Raw genomic sequence first — 12114 nt, forward strand, 5'->3', positions numbered from 1 at the left:
ATACAAAGAGCAATTACAAAATTGGCACCAACACACTCAAAGCTATTATATGAAGAGAGACTAGCAAAACTTGAGCTACAGGCACTAGAGCAAAGAAGAGAGAGAGGAGATTTGATAGCTATTTACAGAATCATGAAAGGCATAGAAATTATTCATAGAGAGAATCTGATAAAATGGAATGATAGAAATACTAGAGGGCACGGAAAGAAAATCAAGAAAGACAGCTATAGAAGAGATATGGAAAAGAACAGCTTTCCTCACGGAGTAATAGACAGTTGGAACAAGTTAGATGAGAAAGTGGTGTGTGCAAAAACAATACATGAATTTAAAAATAGTTTAGATGAGATATGAAGACGGGACACTACGAGCATAGCTCCCCTTCCCGTAAAATACAACTAGGTAAATACAACTAGGTAAATACGCGTCGGTAGAGGTGACAACGAAGTTTGGACTCCAGAGAAAACTGCAAATTTCGAGGATCACAACGATAAGGAAGTACATGTGTTGTATTAATAGGGAAGGGGAAAGCTCGTGGTGTGGTGGGAAGGTGAAGAAAAAGGAGAACGGGAGGGATTACTGAGGAAACTGGAAGGAAATGTGGAAGGGGACGAATGAGCCCAGGATCTTAGGAGAGACGTAAACAAACGGGCGGCATAATATACAGACGAACAACAAGGAAGCAGAGGTGTGAAGAGCAGAAATTTAGATAATAGCAGCTCAATGGAAAGAGATGATAGCTGCTTCTATGGATTTAAAGAGGGAGGAGGGGACAACCTCCCCCGACTAGTAAATCTAGAGGAGAAAAAAAAAATTAACGAAGAATGGAAGGTTAGGTTTGACCAATTAACTCTAGTTGCAGAGAAAGTTGATAAACTGGAAGAACTAAGAAAAGAGAATCAAAATATAACTAAAGAAGTAGAAGAATTATAAAAGACAGAGAATTAAGGAAGAGAATGAAGAATTAAGGAGGAATTATAAAGAAAATAAAAGTCCATAACAAAAACAGTAAGAGGTTGGAAAAAGGTTCAGGAGAATAACAAAATTGAATTTAGAAATATAGTGAAACAACAGATGAAGGAACAAACTGAAGGCACAGTTATTAAAGTGATGAGAAAGAAGGAGAATATAGTAAGAGACTTAGCAGATAAAAAGAAATGTATAATTATATTAGGGATGGAAGAGAAGTATAATCTAAATAGGACTACAAGAATAAAGGAGGAAAAGGAAAAGGTAAATGGTATATTAGAAGTAGTTCAAGAAGATGAACCAGAAATAGGGAAACAAATAGAAGAAACGTAAAGGCTCGGGATATACAATACTGATAAGACCAGACCAATTAAGGTTAAATTCAGGTCACAAACAACAGCAGAGAATATCTTAGCAAAAACAGGGAAACTAGCAGTGAGCAATTTAAACAGATATGGATAAAAAGAGAAATGAATAAAGAGGAAAGAGAGAATGAGAAAACAAAAAGACGAAGCTAAGGAAAAACGAGAAAAGAACAGAGACAGAAAAAGATAAATTCTATTGGAGAGTATTGAATATGAAAGTGAGGAAATGGTTCATAGCAGAGAAAAACGGAAGGGAAACAGAAAACACGATGGAAGTAGCAGAAAATTAAAAGTGTCTTACACAAATATAGATGGATTAATAGCAGGCTTGAACGAACTGAATGATTACCTGAAGGAAAAATAACCGGACATAATGGGAATTGTAGAGACAAGATTGAAAGGTCCATTATCACCCAACAGTGTAGGACATGGTGCATATAATTGTTGGATTACAAACAGAGAGGTAAAACAAGAGGGTGGAGTTATGTTCCTGACTAAGAAGGATATAAATGTGAGGAATATCACATATGGAAAGAATAGTATAGAGGTGATTACGATGGAAGTGGAGGACAAGGAGAGGAAGAGCAAGAAGTTTGTAGTAAATTATGTGCCTCCTAAAACGGCTTCGTGGGAAGAGAGAGAACACAAAAATATGCTAGAAGACACAAGGATATCACTAAGTAAGATAATGGAAGACGTAGGACGAATAATTATAATGGGTGACTTTAATTGTAAAGAAATCTGCTGGGAAGAGATGACAGTGAAAGGTGGAGATGACCTATGGGGAAATGTATTACTCTATATGATTATTGAACATACAATGACGCAATGGATACAAGAGAATACTAGGTATAGAAATGAGGAAGAACCATCGAGACTGGACCTGATAATCACATCAGAACCTGAAATAGTGGACAAGATCAAATATAAAACACCAATAAGTAAAAGTGACCACATATTGGTTGAGCTGGAACTAAATGAGGAAAAATACATGAAAAAAACGAACAATATAGAAAGGGAAGATTGATGTGTGAAAAAACAAACTGTGACTTTTTTTTTTCAAAAAGCTGACTGGGAAAGAATACATAAGGAGGAAACAACAGTATGTAAAAATCAACCAAAATTATTTTACAGATTTGTAAACAACAAACTGAAAAGCAAACAAGAATTAGAGAAACTACGACAAAGAGGAGTCGAATACACAGAGGAAATAGAAATGGCAGAAATTATGAATAAGCATTTTAAATCGGTGTTTACAAGGGAGAACATACAACCTAGAGATATTGAATGGGAGGAGAGAGTTCCCCCTATGAAAGAGATAGAAGAATCAAGAAATGAAATAATGAAACACTTGAGTAATCTCGATGTCAGAAAATAGTATGGACCAGATGAAATGGCAAACTGGATTTTGAGAGAATGCAGGAATGAACTAGCGGACAAAATACATAGCCTAATAAACAGTTAATTGAAAGAGGGAAAAGTTCCAGAAGATTGGAAAAGAGCAAATATAGTACCAATATATAAAGGGGAAAACAAGGAAAACCCTACTAACTATAGACTGGTCTCTCTTACAAATATTACTAAAATCTGTGAAAGAATGATCAAAAGTAGATGGGTAAAGCATTTGGAAAAAAACAAAGTACCAAATCCAAGGCAATTTGGATTTAGACAAGGACGATCATGCATCACAAACTTAATTTGTTTCTATTCAAAGCTAATAGATGTAATACAAGAAAGAAATGGATGGGCTGATTGTGGATTTCTAGACCTGGATAAAGCTTTTGATAAGGTGCCACATAAGAAGTTGCCTAAGAAATTAGAAACTGCAGGAGGAATACAGGACAAACTACTGAAGTGGATGGAAGACTTGCATGAAAGAAAAATAAGAGTGGTGATAAGAGACAAACACTCCAATTGGGATGAAGTGATAAGTGGTGTTCCACAAGGAACAGTTCTTGCCCCAATAATGTTTGCTATATATATTAATGATGTGGATGAAGGAATTGAAAGTTATATGAGCTTCTTTGTGGATGATGCAAAACTGTTGAAAAAAGTGAACACTGAAGAAGATTGTGAGTCGCTACAGAGTGATCTCAATAAAGTATGGGAATGGAGTAGGAAGTGGGAGATGGAATTCAATATCAAGAAGTGTAGTATAATGGAATTTGGAAGAAGCAAAAAAAAAAGTAGAAATGAGAAGGACCTGGGAGTCATTATTATGAATAATATGTCCCCTTAGAAACATGTAAACAAAATTTTTGGAGAAACTTATAATTCAATAAGAACAATCAAAGTGGCATTTACATACCTGGACGAAGAAATGGTGAAGAAAATACTAGTTACTTTGATAAGACCAAGATTGGAATATGCACCGACGATGTAGTCACCAAGTACAAAAAATTGTATAACAAAACTTGAAAGAATACAAAGAGCAATTACAAAATTGGCACCAACACTCTCAGAACAATCATATGAAGAGAGACTAACAAAACTTGAGCTACAGACATTAGAGCAAAGAAGAGAGAGAGGAGACTTGATGACTATTCATAGAATCATGAAAGGCATAGAAACTATTGATAGAGAGGATCTAATCAAATGGGATAGTAGACATACAAGAGGACATGGAAAGAAAATCAAGAAAGACAGCTATAGAAGGGACCTGAAAAAGAACAGCTTTCCCCACAGAGTAATAGACATCTGGAACAAGTTAGACGAAAAAGTGGTGTGTGCAAAAACAATTCATGAATTTAAAAACAGTTTAGATAAAATGAGATATGAAGACGGGACACCACGAGCATAGCTCCCCTTCCCATAAAATACAACTAGGTAAATATACACACACTGGTGATGGGCAAGAAGTTGTGTGTGTGCACACTTATGGCCATAGAATGGATCATATTTGAGCTCTGAACCCTCATCCAGGAAGGTAATAGCTGTCAATCACAGGTCCATCACTTGATCCAAAACAATGGTGAATCATACACCCACCTACACTTAAATCAGGGTTCTTGACAAACGTAATACCTAAGATTATGAGAAAATTGTAAAAGACGGGGAAGGGATAAAATGGTCAGACATCATGTCAGACACCATGTCAGGGTCCTTGACAAACATAATACCTAAGATTATGAGAAAATTGTGAAAAATAGTGAAGGAACAAAATGATCAGACACCATGTCAGGATGGAACCTTTATCAAATTACAATGTTTTGCTTGCAGAAGCTTTTCATGTTCACACGTGTACTTGAAAAAGCTTCAACAAGCATACTGTTTTACTTTTAGTAAAGGTTCTATCTTCAAATGGTGTCTACTCTGATCATTCTGCCGGTAATTGTTATTTTAAATCAAGGGACAAAATACTTGGAAGAGGAATAGAACCAATTTGAATTCAGAGAACAACAAAGATAAATGGTTCAAAGTTGTTGAATTTCTATCCAAGAGTGATTGATGTGATACAGGAGAGCAATGACTGGGTGGACTTTGTATTGATGATTTAGTTTAATGTTATGAACTCCTCCCATCAGGAGTCTAGGATATTACCCCTTACAGAGGACTTTGTAGCATGGAATCTAATGAACCATGCCCTTGGTCCAACTTGCTGGTGGCAGGATTCGAACTACTGTCACCTCCTCAATCTCCACTGCAAGTAGTGATGCTCTAACCTGCTCAGCCAGTGAACATCCACCTTGTATATCTGTTTATACAATCTTTTTTAGAGATTTCACAAAAATAGATATTTTTAAGAATTTTACCAATACTGTATAGCAATAGATTCATGCAACCCAATGCTACTTAATCCACTGCATCTTCTTATTCATCTGCATTTTTCATGCTTTCAGTTTGTGCTTCTGAAGGAGTCAAGTAACTACGTGCCAATTTTGATCATGATCTCTGTGAACTCAACATTGTTGATGGGTGGCATGGGCGTTGTCATACAGTATTCTGTGTTTATCTTTGATGAGGCGGATGTTGGGCTGGATCCATTCACATGCACCGTTTTACTGGCAGTAGCCCGTCTCATGGGCAGCCTCCTGTCCTTTGCTGCAGTTGACCGTGTCGGGAGAAGACCTTTGTACCTGGGGGCCTCCTTGATCTGCAGTTTGTCCCTAGTCCTCTGCGGCATCTCTTTCATCATTCCCACCGTCCCCAACTGGATCATCATGGCATCTCTAATAATTTTCGTTCTCAGTCAAGGGACAGGCCCAAGTGTTCTCATGCCTCTTTTGACGAGTGAGATCATCCCAACGCCCGTTCGGTCAATCGGAGTCTCTATTTGTGTGACCATCACTTTTGCCCTGTTTTTTGTAGCTTCTCTGACTTTCCTCCCCATGGTGGAAGCCATGGGATGGGGCTACACCTTCCTCCTCCTCGCTGCTTTCAACGCTACGTCAATGTTCATCTTCTGGTGGAAAGTCCCCGAGACTCGAGGTCGAAGTCTCGTGGAGCTTCAGAACTTGTTCATCAAGCCCAAAAGGAATGGTGAAATAATCATTATAAGTAAACCATCTCATCAAAATGGGAATGAGTTTCACAAAGGTAACCTAGAAATCGTCCACTGTGAAGACCAACGGACAAAATTCTGATAGAACGTACCATGGAATTTTTTTGTAACGTAATTACAAACAAACCTGTTAACTATGACAGAACTTTGGACAGGAATTGGATGTAATTCATATGAATACCATTATTTTAGTCCATTCAGTGTCTCAGTGTTATATATGATAGTTTGAGTCCATTTTTTATCCTGTGATTAATCATATAGTATTTTTTGTAAACAGAAGTGTTAGATTCTTTTCAGGTCGTTATTTATGCTAAAACTCATCGTGGAATTCCATGAACAGTATCAAACAATTCATCACTCACACAATTGTGATATTGTATGCAGTTCTTAAGGATATTCATGTTGTTGAAAAAGAATATTATTTTAGGGTCCTTCAAATTGAACCAGTCAGATTCATCTACAAGTATGTACAACAAGAGTTCCTCAATACACCAATACAATCAATATGTATACATACTTTGTTATGTGACTGCTCCTGGTACTTACTGCAGATCCAAAGATACTAGCCATAATCAATGTGGGTCAGTATTCACGCCAGAATGAGACCAGCATACTGTGCATTCTCTCTGTAAAGGGTGCTTCAATGTCATGACACTCTATGATGTCAACAGGCTTCTCAGCATACTATGAATTCCAGCTACTAAGGGTCCAAGGCAACTTACAGCACAAAGGAATGCAGCTGGCAAGAAATTATGATGTGCAATCTTATTTTCTGAGAACCAGGTTTTAAGTAACAAGGGGGGATGGGAATCACTATACCATGAATTGGTAGGGTGTAAACCAGTTTTGAATGTCAGGTCCTGCTGTGTAAGTGCTGTCTTGCTGCACTGCCTTTGACCCTGGCAAGGGATAACTTTTCATCCATGAGGTGCTAAGATGGGAGGGACAACAAATTGGTTTTGGATGGGTGTTGGCCGTCCCCCCTATAGAGTGGAAGGGCACTTTCCCCTTGTGGGGTGCCAGAGTGAATCCTAAACAAGGCTGTTCAGATGGGCAAGTGGTTACTTAGCTTTACTGCTGTGCTATCCTGATACGAAGTGACTACTGGTCTTGCACTGTCCACATGCATATTATAATTAGAGACTTGTAGAAATCACCTTCTGATACCCCACCATCACACACTGTGGTACTTTGATGAAGTTGGTAAATGGGAAGAACAAAGGTAATATTAGTATATAAAGAAATGTATTACAGTGTCCAAATATAAGCGTCAGTTATTCAGTCACTACCTCACACCTACCAGTTAGCTTATTTGTGAAATGAGGATTCTCCCCCACATTTCTCTCTCTCTCTCTCTCTCTTACATACACACATCCTGTGTGTTTTAATTTGGACACCGGGGTTTTGGTACATGTATAATAATAATAATTATCTATCTGTATACTAAGAGCCTCTTTCCTCTTATAAGGGAGGTAGTCAGCCAAGGCATACATCCACTTCTACTCGCTACACTCGTATCCAGCCCCTATTTGTTTCCTTCTCACATTAGCTCATGATTATAAAACTCACATTCCTTAATGAATAATAATCTATCCATATACTCCGGGCTTTTCCCCCCTTACAAGAGTTAGCCAAGTCAAAAGGCATATACCCATTCCATTCCCATCCATCACCCTTTCCTCCCTCTCATCTTAGCTCCTTGTGGATAAAGGGTCATCCCTGTCTCCCACCCACTGTCTTTGGTCAGAAGCATTGCAGTGTGACACAGTACATCCAAAGCAAGGTCACTTCATTTAATTGGTGACCCCCCTTCTCCATCCCCTCATGCTGAAAATAGTTATGATAATAATAACATACATACATCCATGTACCAAATGCTTTTTCCCCCTAACAAGGGAGGTAGCCAGAAAACAAAGGCATAAAAACCATTCTCACCTATTCCGTCCCTATACACTCCACTCCCCTCCACCCTCTACACTCCCTCTTATCTTGGCACCTCCTGGATGATGGGTCATCCCTGCATCTTATCCACTATCCTGGGTCAGAAGTAGTGTCGCAAGACACAACACATCCACAGTAAGGCCGCTTCAGTAAATCGGCAACCCCCCCTCTCCATCCCCTCATGCAGAAAAGGAGAAGACGGGGAGAAATCCCTTCGGGCTGCGTCAAATTTTTCTCACACATACTATCTCACCCCCATCCATTCTACCTCATGCATCACAACATCATCCATGTACAACCATTCTCCATTCACCCGTCTTCTGTCCTCTCCTATCTTTCTTCAACAGACATCCCATCTTCCCCAAAGCCCCCTTCACCCCATCCATCCATCTCATCCTAGGTCGCCCCCTCATGTTCACTTCCTCCACATCTGCCTTCCATACCTCTTTTACTAGTCTTTCTTCACTCATTCTTTCCATGTGTCCAAACCATCCAAATACTCTTTCATCAACCCTATCTCCCAACTCCCTCATCACCCCTGTTCTCCTCATTTCTTACTCTATCCTGCCTAGTAACCCCCATCATACTTCTCAGGCACCTCATCACAAACACATTCAAACTCCTTCACTCTTATGTTCCATGTTTCTGCCCCATAGAGTGCTGTTGGCACAATCACTCCTTCATACAATCTCCTCTTAGTATCCATTACCAAATGTATATTCCTCATTACACTTTTTAATCCACCAAGGCATTTAGTAGCTTTTCTCAATCTACATTCTACCTCCACCTCCACCCTTTCCTGCCACATTCGCACCCATGTATCTAAAACTATCCACTTCCTCCAGTCACTCTCCTTTAATGCTCACTTTCAGTCTGCTGCCACTTTCACCCATTGTACATCTCATCACCTTACTTTTAACCACATTTATCTTCAGCTGTCTTCTATCACACACTCTCCCAAACTCTGTCACCAACTTCCTCAATCCCTCCTCTGATCTTGCTACAAGCACAGTGTCATCTGTAAACAACAGCTGGCTCACCTCCCACTTTTCTTTAAACATCTCCAATCCCTGACCCACTACCCTTGCATTTAACTCCCGCACCACCCCATCCATGTATAAGTTGAACAGCCAGGGCGACATAACACATCCCTGACAAAGTCCCACCTTTACCTCGAACCACTCACTCTCTCCATTTGTAATCCTGACACATGCTCTACTACTCTCATAAAAACTCTTGACAGCTCCTAGCTTTCCTCCTATCCCATATATCTGCAAAACCTCCCACTATGCCTTCCTGTCTACCCTGTAATAAGCCTTTTCCTGATTCATAAAAGCCCAAAACACATCTTTACCTTTTCCTATAGCTTTCTCACATATCTGTCTTACCACAAAAATCTAATCTACGCAATCTCTACCTGTCCTAAATCCACACTGTTCCTCACAAAATACTCCCTTTGTTCCTCTCTTAATCCTCTCAGTCAAGATCCTCCCATAATCCTTCCCAACTACACTTAAGAAGCTAATCCCTCTGAAACTACTACACTCACACTTGTCCCCTTTTCCCTTGTAAAGTGGAATAATAATAAAATACTCTCTTTCTTACTCCTGTAGTACTCGGGTCTGACGTCCCATGACCGCCTTCACCAAGGCTCTCCATTGATCTGTTGTTGGCGATCTCCTACTATTGCTCTAAGTTTTCCACATGTTATTTGACATCTTAGAATCTAAGACTTTGATAATGTTATTCCATCTATATTGGGGTCTTCCTAATGGTCTCCTTCCTAGAACTGTCCCACTTAAAACTTGGTACAGATTCCTTTCTTGATTCATTTTTACCACATGGCCTGCCTATATCTCTTCCTGTTGTATGTTTGCTATTATCCCCCTAATTTCTTCATGGTTTCTTTGCCTCCATTGGCCTAATGATAATAATAATAATAATTATAACAATGATATCAACAACATAAATATTACCAATTTTTACATACTATTCCTCTTTACTTAAAGGAAAACATGAAATAAAACAAAAAAAATAATGAAAGAGCCATTTATATTTTCCTTCAACACTTAACAAAATGTTACAAAATAGATAAAATTCAATGCAAATAAACTCCTCACAATTGGAGCAGCAGAAAATTTTCTGTTTGAAACAACACTAATCAGGTTACTTCAGTTGCACCAAACCTGGACATAACAGACATGCTCTAATACAAAATGATCACCTTTCTTTTCACTCAAGGATTTCAAAGCTGAAGTGAATAGGTAGGCAAACTTGGTTTCACCTATTCACCCAATAATGTACATTCTTCAAATCTAAAGCAGTACCATTTGTCCAAAGAGAGTATAACAGTATGGTGGAAAGGCTGTACATACTATTTGCATCAAATTGATTATAAACCTTTCATCAAAAAATGCCTGTCATTGCCTGACTTGTACTTTAAAATATGAAGCTTATTTGAGGTGCATTTGTCAGAGAAACTATTCACTGAAAAAACATATATATATATATATATATATTTATATATATAATATGTAAGTATTAATTTCTATATTCATGTATGTATACATTAAATCTTATATAATAAGACTTTGATTTTATTTCATACCTGTAGCTTTCTAAATTTGGAAAACTAATGGTAACCTTCTCAGATATTGAGAAAATGAATCCTCTTTAAGAGTCAATATCACCAACTGGGGCTGCCTTGAACCTTTTTATTATAATCATGAGATTTTCAGATGCATTAACATAGGCTTTGGAAAAAAAATCAGTCTAGATGCCTCTGGAAAGAACACAAAATCCTAGTTATTGCAGTTAGAAACAGTGGACATGAACCCATATAATAGTTCAGTATGCAGCTTTAATGATGACATTAACTATGCAACTTATGTGAAAGGATCTAGTTTACTGCTGCAAGATGAACCCATTGGATAACTGTGGAAACACTACAATGAAAAATCAGAATCCTCTGCAAACAGCCCTACCCTAACACAATTTAATCACTTCCACTAATCTAAGAGTGCCACAGTTCTTGTGTGCTAACAATTCGGTCATTCAAATGTATTTTTTCCATGATACGCCAAATCGGCCGACCTGACGATTTCGCTTATCTCATTAGAATTTGTCACATGGAAGCCATGGTTAACACTTTTCTGTGATTTTCCCCCCCCCCACCTATACTTTTCTACTCTCATGCAGGCAACAAGATAGCTGTTATTACGGTCAACATCACCCAGAGCCAAAAAGTTATTAAAAAAATCTGTCTCCTCAAGTCCTATTTTCGTGAATGACCCATCACGGCACGGTGGCCCTATCCTCCTCGCTGGCATCACTTTCTTGGTCTTATAACTAATATATTGCTGCCCTAAGTTTCTGGCTTTTTCGCCTTAGTAAACCCCCAATCACTCGCCTGGTCTTCTTTCTCCCTTGTCCCCTGACCATACTAGGTCCAGTAACATCGACATCATCACCACCACCGCCATGATCACCACCAGCCCACCCCGACTATCACAAGACACATCACCATCATTACTATAATAGCCCCACCACCATCACCAACAGCCGCACCACGTGGCGCTTACCACCATCGTCACCACAATCATCACCAGCACCACTACACTTTACACTCTTCCCTTTTTTTTTTATCACATCACATCACTATTACTACCATTGTCTTTACCAGGATGATCATCTTTTATCAACGTCACTGTCGTCGAAATTTTCGTCCGAGTCATCGTACTCAAGGTCCCTTGTTTCCAAGGCAGCTAGCCATCATGATTTGCGTTTGTCCCTAGCATAGCGATAGAAATTTCCTATTTTTATCACTAATACACACTTCTGAACACGATCTTCACTTTCCCTGTCACTTCTCGACATTGCTGTTCTCCCCGTCTTATCTTTTTCTGCATGAGGGGATGGGGAGAGGGGGTCGCCGATTAAATGAAGCGGCCTTGCTGTGGATGTGCTGTCTTGCTACCTTGCTTCTGACCAAGGGCAGTGGGCGAGATGCAGGGATGACCCGTCATCCAGGGGGAGGCAAAATGAGAGGGAGGGAGGGGGGGTGAGTGGGAGTAGAGTATATGGGGATGGAATGGGTGGGAGTGGATTTTATGCCTTTTTTGGCTACCCCCCATGTAAGAGGGAAAAAACCGTTGATATATATATACATGTATGTATCCCAGAATAGCGCCTCCACTGAGCTGTCATCATGCGTAAGCCATTTTGCTTCTTAACATCATACGCTCTAAGAACCATAATTCCGTACCGAAAATAGTACTTTTTTTAATGGTACATGATTCTTATAGCGGCATTTCCCCTTTCCCGCAATAAAGAAAAGGAGTA

At 39.1% G+C, this 12114-nt stretch overlaps 1 protein-coding gene across 1 annotated transcript in view; it reads left to right on the forward strand.

Annotated features, from left to right (window-relative positions):
- Positions 1 to 10360, forward strand: part of LOC143024700 (facilitated trehalose transporter Tret1-like) — a 33508-nt gene extending 23148 nt beyond the window's left edge. Inside the window, exon 6 of the mRNA XM_076183743.1 lies at positions 5171 to 10360. Within this exon, the coding sequence (XP_076039858.1) occupies positions 5171 to 5914 (744 nt within the window). The 3' untranslated portion in view covers positions 5915 to 10360. The remainder of the gene's footprint in view (positions 1 to 5170) is intronic.
- The last annotated feature ends 1754 nt before the right edge of the window (positions 10361 to 12114 follow it).

Source organism: Oratosquilla oratoria, chromosome 4 (assembly GCF_046742065.1).
Source record: "Oratosquilla oratoria isolate Oo_2021 chromosome 4, ASM4674206v1, whole genome shotgun sequence".
In the NCBI taxonomy this organism is placed as follows: domain Eukaryota; kingdom Metazoa; phylum Arthropoda; class Malacostraca; order Stomatopoda; family Squillidae; genus Oratosquilla; species Oratosquilla oratoria.